A 14,541-nucleotide genomic window follows, 5' to 3' on the forward strand; every position below is an offset into this window, starting at 1 on the left:
ACAGTTAGTGAATAAATCTCTCTACAAGAGTGTAATATACCGTGTTGCAATCAATACAATGTTGCCGTCTTTAACGTGACAAGTGTGGAGTGCATTATAGCGAAGAACAAAAGTTGTGAGGGGGGATCAATACCGTCCAACACTGTAACATGAATTATTGTCAGAATTATGGTAAAAAGTCCATCTATAAAACGATGCCTTCCTTTGAGCATTTGGTCTGTTGTTGATTATATTGTTTCACATCTCATCTTTGAGTTGATGTATGTTTAAAGGCTAGTGGATCCTCTTATCCAGAAATGTTAAATATTTATGTTTTAAGATAAAACAACCTTGATGATTTTGTTAAAAAATAGAAAATAATAACGATACTGGGTAAGGTTTTTGAGGGAGCGTGTTGCCTTTTGCAAATTAATGTGCTGATGTTGACACAACACCAGTATTTTGAATACTAATGTGACTTACCAAATCAAGTGTGATTATTAAGCAATTACTATGAGGGAGGCACAAAACAAGTTCTCGCAGCTAAAAACAGTCTGAAAAGACAAATGAAGCTTGATGTGCATGCAAAATGACTAAACGGGATTTGCCAAATAAGTCAGGAAAATAGACACATTCTTAAAAAAGTCTTAATAATCTTTTACAGCCTGCTATGTAATATTCTCAGAACAAGATCAGGAAGAATTTACAGCTTGATTATAAGATTGCACGGCTTGGTTAGATCTCATACTTATAATAATTGACATTAAACCCAGCAAATGGTAAACATTAACAACCTCTAGGCAGGTGTCTGTCAGTGCACCTTCCTAGAATAGGAGCGCAAACTGGTGGAAACACTGCCTGACAAGTCAACTTGAACCACCTTCAGATTTTACTCTCGTATTGCAGTTCATTTGGAGAAATGAGAGTATTTTTAACATGTCCACTCATAACTGGTTTAAATGCTCCTTAGTCTGTGTGGACATACATTTACTATCTTCTGAACTTCAGTCTCTTTTCCTCTTTTTTAAACACTGGAGTTTAGTTGCCACGTAACAGCTCAATGCTTCGTGAGGCTGTTATTTAGCACTAATGAAACGTAGCTCAGCACAAAGATGCAGTAGTTGGCTGTGAAGTCAATTAGTCCTCATTGCTATTATAGGCTTGACATTAGTCTAGGCATGCGTGTTTTGATTAGAGATGACAGACGACTCGCTGCTATTGGACTGCCAGACATTCCTCACCCTTCATCCCATGGGCGAAGCTATTGAAGCTGACTGGAATATGGAAAGCTAACAGCTGAGTGTTTTTGCCAAGTTGCCCTTCATCTGCAGGGAAACCTCTTATAAATATGACTGCTCGGCATACAAGGCCGTATAAGCCCCAATAACTGTGACATGCTGCATTATATATATAAGGCTCTGCTGCCAATATGTTATTCCAACACTGTATATCATGGCAATAATGCCCAAACTGTTGGCTTTTACACACAATGGCCTTTTGTTGTGCAGGTTATTTATCGCGCTGGTGTGAGGTTGTACAGAGCTGGTGGGTGAGTGCATCCAGGGGCTTGTATTGTTAGGGAATCAGTGGCTGTTGTTTGTGGAGCTGGGAGGGTTTGTTAACAATGCCTTTTTCATGTCCCAGAGTGCGTGCCTGTCGGCAAACGTCCCCTCAGAATTTTTGTTTGTGTGTGGTTTTGTTGTTGGTTTGTCTATGTGGATCAGGGTCGGCGAACATAACCCTCTCATTGTGTGCCACATCCAAATAGACCCCTTTTTTTTTTTGTCGGATACATGTGAGCATTAGTGAGTGGGTGTTTGAATATACAGTATGAGTGCAAATAATTTAATGCTGGTGTGTGGAAAGTGCCGAGCCGAAAGGGGTTTACTGCCAGTCCTCCCTAATGGAGCCTTTCACTCTCCCTCCATTCATGTGACGGTATGGTGACGGAGAAGGGGGGAGCCAGGGATTAACGGGGTAGAGGCAGTGCCTTGTTAAAGAAAAAGAAAGGGTTTGAGTGTGTCGATTGGATTAACTTGTTTGGGCTTATTAAGAGGGGAGACACAGCAGCTTGTTAAAAGCACTGCATGGGGCGTCCCATAGTGAGACTGCAGGGTCACCATTCAATTAGGCTGAAGCCACGCCCCCCGCTTATTGTCGAGGCTGTCTGCCAGGCTCCCGAACCACTGCTGGGAGGGGAAATTTTCACTGCTGACGCTTAAGACGATTAACTGTAGAAGCTTGATGAGAAGTTTTCTGTAAACTGGTAACAACAGCAACATTAACTAGAGCTGGAAAATAGTTTATTTTGCCCGCTAACACTGGCAAAACATGAAATCAGCTTCTCGCAGATAGCGGTGCTGATGTTGTATCATACTACAAACCTTTATTTTGCAACACACTGAATACAAGAAAATTAAATAAGATACATCCAAGAATATAAATTTACTGTTTCAGTATTTCTTAGTAAAACAATGATCATAATAATAATAACCCAGTGGGAATAAAGTATTAAAATGAGAACAAAAAATTATTATAAATAAGCTTCTGTATATGGCTATCACTTACGACTTCACCTGTTTCTTCGGGGAAGGAAGGAAGCAGTTTCACTCTACACAGGTGAAGTGAAATAATAGAAGCAGAGTTGACAACAAGAAGTTATGTTGCTGTAAGTGCAATAAAAGCTTCCCAGCAAGTGTTACACTGAACGTAAGTGAGTGAGAGCGAGTGCGCTGCAGCTGAAGCGTAGTGTAGTAAACACGGGACAAAATAGAACTCGAGTGATTGATTGGAGCCATTATGGCCGTAACCAGTGCAGCTTTTTGTCAGAATCGGGCTGATATCCAATCAATACATTGTTAATTATTCCAATCAATTGTTACAAGAAAGCGGTTACAGTTATAGGAGCCACGGACTAGTTTAGTTAGGTTTTGGATATGGCAGTCAAACCTGTTAATCACCCCAACAGCCAGATGCTAGCTTTCAGTCTTGATACGCGTGCCCTGTATTAATACAGAATGTTGCTGCTGGAGATGCAGACTGGCTTATATGAGCGTAAATCCTGTGATACTGATAAACTTTTCATATAGCAGTAAATAAGAGTTTACACATGATAAATGCTGTTTAAACACAAACAGCTGCAGAAGTGCGGTTCACATTTAATGCAAACGTATTTTAAACCAGCACCCATCTGATTACACAGTAAGCCAACAGTTCAGGTTGGACATGCATTTAATTTGGATAGTTTTTGCCGCTTGAGATATATTTTTAGAGCCATAAGTACCCGGCCCTGAGGCTACTTTAACTTTAATGTATTTATATTTATAACCAGATCAGCATTTTTGCACCAGCAAAGAAATAACCTTTGTTCATAAATAAACTCCTGAAAAAATGAACACTGCATGCCACCGGCACATAGAGCCAGCATGATAAGCACATTGCTGATCTTGATTTCTGATGGTACAGAAATCAAGGTCAGCAACACCTGATGTACCGTGTTAAAATAACCGCAGGTAGTCAAGACTGATGAAAAGCGTAATGTGACAGCAGCGTGATGAATCAGACGAGGACTCAAATCAAACTGCACATGTTGTCTCCAACATCGTTTCTCTACTTCAGACTAAAACACAGTCTGAGAGTTTTTAAATTAAAATAAAATCTCTGTTTTCAGTGCCCCCCAAAAAAAGGTAAAGTAGTTTGGATGTTAGGCAAAAAGCCGCAAAAGTTTTACATTTTAATTTTAAGATGAAAACCTGTTAGCACGGACATGTCCTGGGTATCAGCTGCCTCACTCTCTCTTTCACCTGGAACATGTATACCTCAAAAAACACACGCACACACCGTTCATTCATCCATGACCACCCTGTTACACCCCGCACTTGGCAGGATGCTTATCTGAGCAGACAGCTTTGGGCGCAGGGAGCCATCTCTTCTGATCTCCTCTGCAGTTTAAGAACCTTTTAACTAAGAAATAGCCCTCTGCCAAGCCCACCGCCTCTTGATTCCGGCTTATTCCCTCATCTCATGGGACTGATCTTCCGCCCCCATTGCAAACCCTGCAGCAGCGTTAGCAGAACGAGAAAGAGCCGATAGACATCCTGGCTTTTGAGATATCCCTGCACTGGTGTAATAGGAGACCTGTGAGTGGATTTGATGAGTGAGTGAAGTGCAGGTGGGTTTTTTTTGGGGGGGGGGCAGTGAGTGTGTGTGCTCGCACATTCTTCAGCAGCTCCACGGGGTTTGACCTCAGGAAGACAGGCTGTTTTTTTGGGCAGCTGGACGATGGATCACAGGGTTTTAGTTTGGAGATTATTTCCTGCCACTGATAGACATCTGCTAAGTAGTACAATAACCTAATGGGAGGAGATGAGGGGAAAAGAGGGACATGACAAACAAGCTGAAGACTTGCACCTTCGGCTTCTCTCTTAACGGCAATAATAGGGGAAAATTGGTTCTTGAAATTGAATTGAAAAAAAGAGGGTCTCTTTCAGCAAGTATAATGCCTCCGAATACATTTGGTGAGCAGCAAATGGAGAAAAATGGAGGGTAGTTAGACGATTGTCTTTTATTTCAGAGAGGGGAAAGCGGTGGCGGTATCCCCCGTTAAGACTAGCTTTTAGTCTCAATCTACACCATGTGTCCCTTTCCACTCTCTCAACCACTATCTTTGAACAAATGGACTGTGAGGATGGGCTTGTTGTGAAATTAGTATCCTCACAGCGAGGACACAGAGAAAGGATTATGTGAATAGCCAGTAATGAGCTCAAAGTGCCAGTGTGTTTAGGCCAGGCCTGCCTGTGTGTGAGAGGAAATGGCACTGCAAGCGACCTTTTTTTGCTCAAGCACCTGGCGAGACAGAGAGTGGCCCCTCTCTTCACTGCAAATGTGTGTGAGAGAGGAAGAGGGAGTGGAGTCTTCGGAGTCTAAAGATGCAGTTTACTCATATTTATTAGAGAGATGCATTTTTAGTGAACACCCTTTTCACACCGACAGGCTAAAAGAGTTGTTTTGTGCTGCTTCTAAAATGCTTTAAAAATACATGCGAGTGTTAAGTGCATTATACAAGCCTCGGGGTCTGAGGTCAAATGTAATTTCTTTAAAACTGTTTTATTTTTTTATTTTTTTAAAAGGCTTTTTATGGGTGAAAGACTGCATTCTGGGCGGGGAGGATGCATTTAACACCTGTTTCTGATCATTGCCTATTCAAACCAGGGAAGTCATTCAGTGTTAATTACAGGCAGCTAGATGTGTTTGCATATCGTAGTTCCTTTCTGCATTTTCCACCCTCACACTTCTAATCAAATTTTGCTTGAATCATTCGAAAAGCTAAATGGCTGTAGAACATTTGGATGCACTTCTTAAATCTCCTGTTTTTAAAAGGTAAAATATATGTGGGGAATTTCACAAGTTTATACAAATACACCTGTAAATACAAATCGAAAGTTAATTACTGCCAAACTTAGAGGAAGGATTTTGTCTATAATTTTCCTCTTTTTCACCTAAACTGTGCTGGGGATGTTCTGTTTTAAGGCCAGATAACGTAGCACAAATTTGCATTTGTGCATTTGGAAGTCATTGTCACAGATATTCAATAAAAGTTACAAAATTGACTTTGTAAGTGTTTGTCATAACGTAGCCTGCTTTAGATGATGGTTTTTCACTTTGGTCAAATATTACAGGAACATTGGGTCATTTACAAGCTTGATTTGTTTGGATTCTTCAATGACTGGTTTAATTTTTTGACGATTTTCACTGCTGGTCTGTGTTTTGCTTTATTCTTTAAATGAATGAGACAGGAGCCGGCGCTTTGCTGCCATTAATTTATCTTGTAATCATTGTAATAGTATTCTTTCATATTAAAATGATAATCTATAAAACTAAGTAATGGACTGATGGCAGGTGGCTAAATGTTCATTTAGTGATTCACTGAGAAAATAAATAACAGGGGACAAGCCTGTGACAGGCGCATGAGAAATCATTTTTCAATAATCTGCCACGCATCATGGCGGGAGACGCTGGCGCTGACAGCATAGATGAAATATTTGCCTCTGTTCTTTGTTTTAATATGAGAGGAGACCAGCCCAGATGGAAACAATAGTGTTTTATATTGATGCATTTTGGACAAGACATTCAAACACAGGCTGAGCTAAGATTAAGGCCACAATCCTTTTTATAGACACAGCCATTATCCATTGTAGGTGAGACTGGGCTGCAAAAGTGTTCAATACAGCGAGAGCGTGTGGTTCCAGGAAATGAACGGTATCTGCTGAGTAAACAATGGTGAAGTGAATCTCGATCCTTATCATATAAAATCACTTCTGGAACCTCAGCGGTTTGCTTTAGCTGTTTTCATCTGGCCTATAAAACCAGTAGAAGTAATCAGTCATCATTGACACTCATAAGTTTCTAATGAATGATAACCTGTATCTGCATAATATATGTAAAACTGTGTCCTGTGCTTTCCACTAGGACTAGGATGGGCTTTTTCAGAAGAAACTAGCAGCAACTGCTTCCCTGTTCCTGAGTGAAGGTGGCTGTGGGGGAAAAATGGAAGTGTAGAGCTGGAGATTTATAGCCTAGAGGGAGATTGATTAGTGCCGTCACTAGCCCTGATGTACGGTTGGCAGTCTCCCCCTCCTAGCCCATCGCATTTGCTCACACACACACATGCAACCATACGGTTCAACACACGGCTACACATACATGCAGACACCACTCAGTCCCCCCCAGGCCTTTCCTGACAGTCCCCCAGAGCTGTTGCATGTTAAGTTGTTGCAGGCAGACTGCTGTTTTCTCAGCATTCCCATTTTTTATTTATTTTTTTTTTTTTTAGCTGTCCATAGATAACGCCATCAATCACCACGTACACACTGGCCTGGAAGGAATGTGTCTCAGTGTGCCTGAGTATTGCTACTTTGTGTGTGAGCCCGTGTGTTTGTTTTGACGATGGTTTCATGGACAGGAGATGCGGTTGAATGGCTTTGTGGATGTGCTGTTTGAAGCTGCAGAGTGACTGGCCTGGACTGTGCTCTGAACCCGTGTCAACTGTGGTGCCCCGATGCAGGTGTGTGTTTATCATTCAACACACAGCTGAGGGGCAGGCAGCCGTAGGCATGCTTTACCAATTAAATCGTGAGTGAGAAACCTAGCCCATCTAGCCCAGAGTGAGTTCCTGCAGCCTTACGAGACACGGCCATGACCTCGAATCATCCTGCTTAATTCACTGCAGTGTTCCTCTTTTTCTCTTTCTCTTGCTCCTTTTCTACTCTAGGTTGGCCGCAGAACTCCCCCGGCTGTTGTACTGTGCCCACCTCGCCATGCTGGCCTGTTTGCAGAGGAGGCAAAACCCTCAACCCCAGCACCCAGTGTGTGCCAGCAAGACCCTGGAGCCACCACAAGCCCTTGGACGGAAATGTAAGTTAACAAAGAGAGGGTGCGATGGAGGTCAGGAATTCTTGCCTGAAGCAGTGGAATGAGAACGACGTTTGTGTTTGATCTTCATGCTGAAGGACAGAAACTTGTTGTTAACCCTAACTGAGAAGTTACAAAAAATAGACTTTTCAGTTTCTGTTGTTGGCACTATTTTCTCTCAATACTCTGAGGAATTCTAAACACTTTCATTCACTTTGCACTTAGGCCTTGGAATGCTATGTTGTTTGGCTACTCATTGTGAGGGAGGCTGTTTAGCAGTGCTGACTGTGCAGTCGTGGCAACAGGGCCGAACAGACAGTGTTTAACGTGCCTCAGTGGCCCTGGGTGACCCTGAGGGTCTGTAAACATTTACAGTGTCTGGCCCTGGTTGTGCCGGCCGCATGTAAAGTGTGACAGCTGCTCTGTTTGCTCCCTAGCACCACCCTCTGTCCACCCACAAAATGGTGTAAAGGGACAGAGATGAGCCAGGGCTGAAAACCGCTAAGAGTGCTGGCGAAACTAGCTCTAACCAGTTTGGGATTAGAGAGAGCTGCAGCGGTCAGGCCTCTGGAAGGTGAACTTCTCGTTAACTTTGCTGAAGCTTTGAATAAGCCTTTTTTGTCTGACAAGTGGAGGAAAGGTCTTTCCTGCTTATTTAACACTCCTAGACTCTTTATTGGCCTTTGTTTACATGGCAGGGCTACGAGCTACCTCAAGCTGATTAAAAAGGTTGGCGGATGGAGAGCAGGGGAGTACTAACCTTGCAGTTTTTACCCAAGCTTACAAAGGCTTAGTGGAAATAGAAGGATCTGGGCTTCTTCATCAGAGGAGCATTGTATCAAGCCTTTAACTAGCCCTGTGAAAGGCTTGAAACTCTTGATTGGCGAAGAAATGAAGCACTGCCCAAATTCTTTTTCAGCTCCTCACTGTCCAATTAGCTACTCTTCAGCTCAGCATCACTTTCCAAATTCCTTATGCAGAGGAGAGAAGAATCATAAACAAAAAGGTGACTGTATAATATATGTACTCAGACTTTTTTTGTTGTTTTTTCTAGTCTGTGTGGATATGGAGGTGTATAGATGTGCATGAAACAGGGAGGAACAGAGAGATAAACAAAGCCTTGGGTGCATTTGGAAGGGTTAGCTCTTTAGATTAGTGAACCAACCACAAATCGCTAATGAGGTTTTAGAGAAAGAGGCACAGTGAAAGGGGGAGGGGGAAGGAGAAATTGTGAAAATAAAATTAGTGAAGGTAAAGATGAAGAGGAAGGGAGAGAAATGGAAGGAGTCTTCAGCAGTCTTCTTAATCGATTCCCTACTTCCAATTTTGCAGGATTAGCCCACTTCCTCTCAAGGTCCTTTATTGAAGAGCAGCCAGTGGGAGTCAGGACTCAAATCAATAGAGAAAAAGAACAGTCTCCAGCTTTCCCTTTGCCCTCCCTCTCGCTGACCCTCTCTGTCTAACTCTCCCTGTCACTCCCTCTCCTTCTCCACCTGTTAAACCCTTTGATTGAAGGACTACCGCAGTGACTGACTTGAGGTTCATAATGAGGATGTTTGAACATAATAACCTCCTTTCTGTCCTTGGACTGGAGGGAGGGGGAGGCAAGTGTTGGATTTCCACCATCGTGCACCACTTGGCCTCAATAAGGCAATTGTTTGTCCGGGCCTAGAAAGGCTGCAGAAAAGCAGACAGTGGGTCTGGCTGCAGAAGTGGGCACACTCAGGTCACCATGCTGAGCAGGTCCCATGACTGATTGGTCGTGGCCAAGTTTGTGCCAGAATGGAAAGGGTTTGTGGGTAAAATGACAGGGCTCTCAACAGGAAGCTGAATATAAGAATACACCCTTGAAATGGACAGTAAGTAAAAGTGCAGGAGGGGGATTACGTGGCAGCGAAGGTAGAGGCGAGCTCTGTCATTTGCATCTGCTTTCCTTTACACAAAAACCTGTCTGCATGTGTATGTGTGGGTGTGTGTGTCAGAGAAAGTGGAGGTGGGGTGGCAGAGCATTGGGATAAGAGGGCGAGGAGGGTTTTAGAAAAAGCCCCTGCATGCAGATGCCGAGTGGCTGCACAGTTCATTGATGCGACTCCTATTGAATCCCATTAAAAATCCCTCATACCCTCAATAAAAAAGGACTTAACTGGCTCTACCATCAGCTGGAAGCGTTCAGATCGGCTCGCCAGACAATCAATTTCCCCCAAGCGCACAGAGCTTAGCAGGAGAAACAGGAGGCGGAGAGCGGGATGTTTCCATTATCACAGCCCGCTCTGTGTCTGTGCTCAGGAGGGTGGGGTGAGGTACTGTAGAGCGGGGAGAGAAAGGAGGCAGGAGCAGAGAGAGAGACGGGGAAAGACAGACAAGTAGAGGAGAGAGAGAGAAGCAGAAAGGGAGACAGAGAAGCTGGCTTTTCAAAAAGCTATTGACCGCCTGCCCTTAAAAATATCATATTGGATTAGCCTCACAGGGCAGCCTTTTGATAGTTTTTTTCTTTGGCCGTAGAATTAAAAGGAGTGCGGAGCATTACTTGAATTATAAATCATAGGCACTTGCTTTCACTGCGCCCAAATTCCGCACATATGTGGCTGCACTCTCCAGCGCCAGCCCCTGTCATTTTTAATTAAATCCCCCCTTATGGGTGACATTTGTAGCTTGCCCCCTCCTTCGTCCTCCCCCTCCGCGTCTATCTACCACTGCCCTATATGGAGACATGAAAGGCAGAGACGGCAGCGGAGCCAGGACCTCTCATCGTGTTGTGCCCCACAGAGAGGGCACCCATCCAGGCAGATGAGAGAGAAAGGCCCTGCAGGGGGAGAGGGGTGAATGGATGCCACTGACCCTGGCCACCCTCAGCCGGTGGTGACCTCCCTCTCCACCCATTCCTTTCCTTGATCATCCTTCGATGTGGTCCGGAAGGTCCAGGGAACACGGGTGAGCGTTAAAGCCCCGCTCTCGGAGGGGAACGGGAGGCGGACCAGTCCAGTGAACACTGAGATGGCTGGACAGGAGGCCCAGCAGCCCCCACCACTACCCTGCCTCCCCTCTGTCCCCAGACAGCAATTACTCTGTCGCATGTCAGCTAGAGAATAACAGGTCCAGAATCCTTCACTTGAGTAGTTGATGGGGGTATTTCTGCTGGCTATTTTCCAAAATAATATCTTTTCAAATTTCAGCAGGTTTTAATTTGTTTATTCATTCCTTAGCAGTTGCGTTTGTGCCAGCATGACATTTTGTAATGATGCAGTTGTCAAAATGGGTGTGCATATTTGCACATTTTGTGCAGACATGCTGTCAATGCTACAGTACCCTTGTTAACAAAACAGCTTACTGCCACTCCCATATTTGTCCAATGATTGGATCAGACTTTGGGCTAAACCTGGGTGTTCCCTTGTGTCTCTAACCTCAACAGGGCCTGGTTGCGACTCATGAGCACACAATGGTGATTTATAATTACTTTTGGTGTCACTGCACCTAAGCCTAATTAAAACAAAAATGATTTTCCTTTAAAGATGAACGCAATTCTACTTATGTCAAAAACATAAAGCTACTTTTTTAAATTATTATTTAAAGCTAAAGCCACTCTTCAATCAACTGTTGTACAGCCCAGAATTTTTCTTGTAGCAGAGATGTGTACACACACATTTACACAAGCACACCTGCAACCATAACCCTGTGTGACACCACCCGGGAGGCCCGGGGGTGCCAATCAGCCAGGTGTAGATGAAAAATTCCCAGAAGGCTTGGTATCCCAGGTTCATGCTATGTCAGGCCAGGTTCGGCCCTCTTCCAGCTTGATCGACAGAGACAACCTGGCCTTGTCACATACAGCCTTAGGACATGACATAGAGGTACACCTTGGGATTGCAGTTTTCCTAATAGCCCCATGCTTTTGCAGGCAGAGCTGCCAAAGCCATTAGTTTTCTTTGCTTTTAGCTGCTTCTCTTCCTAAGCCACATTGCCATTGGGAGGGAAATATGCTCAGGTAATGACCTGCTGCCACCTCTCCTCCACACTTGTCTGAGGCAGTACGAGACATAACAGTGGAATTAGCTGGCCGTATCAAATTGCACCACAATACTTCAACAACTACTATCCAAGGGGGAAAAGGGGGAGTTGGCAAGAAAGGGGAGGGAAGGGACTTTTTTAGTTGAATATTTAAACGTGGTCACTTGCGGCAGCAGAAATAACAGCCTTTACCCTGATTGCCTCAGTACCCTGGAGGTGGCGGGGGCTGGAGGGTGTAAAGCGAAACTGGGAAAAAAGGAATGGAGACTGCAAGGGAGAGCAAATCTGCATGCACTTGACCTTTTCCCGCTGATTGAACTACCTCATTTCTAACTCCCATTTGGAATTCCACAGAGGGTCCACAGAGACTGTCATTATTCCACTGTCTGCAGCAAGGAAGCAGAGGTCACGAGGTGTTTTTTACAGTGCAAGGTGATTGACAGCTATCCACGTCTTCCTCCATAACTCATCCACGATTCCTATTTATGCAGTTTCATTTTGAGGAATCGCTGGCTTTGCATAGCTGCACTGATTGTGTAATTTGCACTTCTGTAATATTGCTAGATTGTGAAAAGCGGAGAATTTTGAGTCGCAGTTTATTTCAGAGAGACGGCCATATGATATTAGTTGTACATATCTTACCTCATGCATACCACAGCCTCTTCTGTCGTGTTGGCGTCTGATTGCTGGCACACAGAGAATCATTTCCGGATGGTGACATCCAGCAGAGCCATGCCTTCCCTCTGCCCTCTGCCTTCTGCTGTGAACACAGGGGGTGAAGCAATCTTATTGCCTTGAGAGGTGAGCTTGAGGAAAAGGGACTCTGGTGTAGTTTTGGTCACAGCAGGACTTGGGTTCAAAAACAGGTTCCTTGTTCCAAAGCCTCCGAGCTGGCATTTGGGCATCCCAGGTGCAAGGCAGCGACACCCTCTGTCTTCGCCTGCCAGAAAGTGGGGGTGGGTTGGACGATCTGAGCGAGGGTACAGAGAGTGTCTGCAGGCTCTAGCTGTCCCACAGGAAATGATCGTGTCTTCATAAAGCTAAACCCAGCACAGCCTGGCTGTGAGAGGCGTTCAGGAGGTTTGGCACACTCCTGGCAGGATATTTTGTTTTTGAGCATGGACGTCTTAACAAAACTTAAAATAAAAACGGAATTTTGGTCCAGTAATTGGACTTTAAAAGTGTGCGAGTTGGAAGAAAAGTTTGAGTTATTTTTTAACCAAACTTCAAGCCATTAATTGCTCTATTTCTGTCTAGTTGCTTCATCCAAATGAAAATACTACAGCAGATTCGAAAGTTTAAATCAAGATATTATTATTTACCTTCTTAAATTCTACTAAACTGGCAATATTTTGCATAAAAGTAGTCCTCTTTGGAGGATTCACCAGCATTTAGTTTTAAGTGAATTAGCCAACGCATTTTAACCTCATAGCTATTATTGAGATTCACAGAGTACTTATTGATCAGTATGTTATTGCACAAGTTCTTTGAAGGGTGTAAACATGATTAGAAAATGCACAAGAAGTCATGTGTGAGCAATTTGAAATTAGAGAGCCAGTTAGAGAGTAGTTTTGGTTTGAACCAGAAATGCACTTTTAATACCACTCCTGCCTTTGGTTTTTCATTCTGCCTAAGCAGTGCAGAGGTTTTGGCAGAGAGAGCATGGGAGTGCAAACTGACCACAGCACAATAATCAAATCATTGCTCCACTGGGACATTTAACTGCAGTCTGCTGTTTACTCATTCTAATGAAGCCCATTTTTGTCATTTTAGGATCTTCATATTTGAATATTTACTTACATAGTTAAAGATTTGACGCCATGGTCTGACCCTAAGGTTTTATCCTAGACCTCTTGCTACAACCCTCTTCCATGGTTCCTTAAAGACTTTAGAGACTATCCCCAAGAATCAGTTTCCCCTAACCAATCACAATTCAAAGGACAATCTGCAAACTCAGATTGTCAGATTGGTCTTCAAATGAAAGTGGCTTCTCAGGAAATTGATCATGGCAGTGACCAGATGGTGCCAGTGATACAAATATACAGGTTTCATTTAGAGGAGTGCATTGAGTAAGAAACAAAACATTTACTTGCAAGAATACAACTCAAATTTGATATCAGTAATAGTTTGTAGTGGCCTATAGTCACTTCTTTTTATGCAATAAAAATGAATCTATTAAATAATAATGAATAAGAGCCATGGGTCTGCGAAGACCATACAGCAGTCAGTATGTTGCTTCTACACTACCTGTTACATCATCTAATGGTGCTTTCACTTGCACTCAGACTGCTTGGTGAATCTCGCCAGCAAGATAGTGGGTGACGATCTACTCACAATGTTCTTGTAATGCATTTGTATCTCATTTTCTCTGTTAACTTTAAGGTGTCATCGATCTAACTTACCACATAAACTATATAAACTAATTTTGTCGCTTTGGTGACGGGGTTCCTTGACACAGTTGTGCATCATTCATGCCAATAAAGCATACTGAATTCCGTTGAACTGAACTTTAATACTTAAAACAAGTTTTTAAGTTTGACCACAGACCCATAGTTGGATAAGATGGAGCCTTATTGATGAAAAATAAACATTAAAACATTCAGCTTTAAGTGATGGTTAACATTATAGAACACTGCATCTATTAAATCCTTCCTTCAAAAACTCCACTGACATTAAATCTTTTACAAATTTTGATTAATCTTTTTGACAACGTTCTCATTTATGCATGTCCTTTCAATGGTTCTCTCCTCTCCTCTCCTCTCCTCTCCTCTCCTCGGCATGTGTACTGCCTTGTTGTCTGTGCAGTGTTAAATATTAATTGGGAATCAGTGGAGGACTTGTCTCCTAAATGATAGAACAGAAGGGCCCAGGCTTGCCTCAGGCAGCCTGCAGGCGCCTTTCTTCTTCCATTTACCTGCAGGCCTGCGCACCAGCACTTCCTCCAGTTTGACAGGCCTGCCCAGGCCCCTCCAGCCTTCCTTCATCTCTCCATCTCTCTCCCGCTCTCTCTCCCTTACCTCCCCGTCTCCTCTGCTCTGTGCACTGGTTCCTTTTCTTGTGCTTATGTGCTTACGATCTTTACCTCTGGGTTTTTCTTTTTTACTCCAAAACTGTGTGTGTGTTGTTGCTGTGTCCATTTGTGTTTGT

General features: G+C 43.4%; 1 protein-coding gene across 1 annotated transcript in view; it reads left to right on the forward strand.

Annotated features, from left to right (window-relative positions):
- The window catches only part of fam222aa (family with sequence similarity 222 member Aa), a 55,506-nt gene that overhangs the window by 24,351 nt on the left and 16,614 nt on the right, over window positions 1-14,541 (forward strand). Inside the window, exon 2 of the mRNA XM_080893644.1 lies at window positions 7,250-7,392. Coding sequence (XP_080749770.1) covers window positions 7,296-7,392 — 97 coding nt within the window. The 5' untranslated portion in view covers window positions 7,250-7,295. The remainder of the gene's footprint in view (window positions 1-7,249; window positions 7,393-14,541) is intronic.

Source organism: Rhamphochromis sp. 'chilingali', assembly GCF_963969265.1.
Source record: "Rhamphochromis sp. 'chilingali' genome assembly, chromosome: 10".
Lineage (NCBI taxonomy): Eukaryota > Metazoa > Chordata > Actinopteri > Cichliformes > Cichlidae > Rhamphochromis > Rhamphochromis sp. 'chilingali'.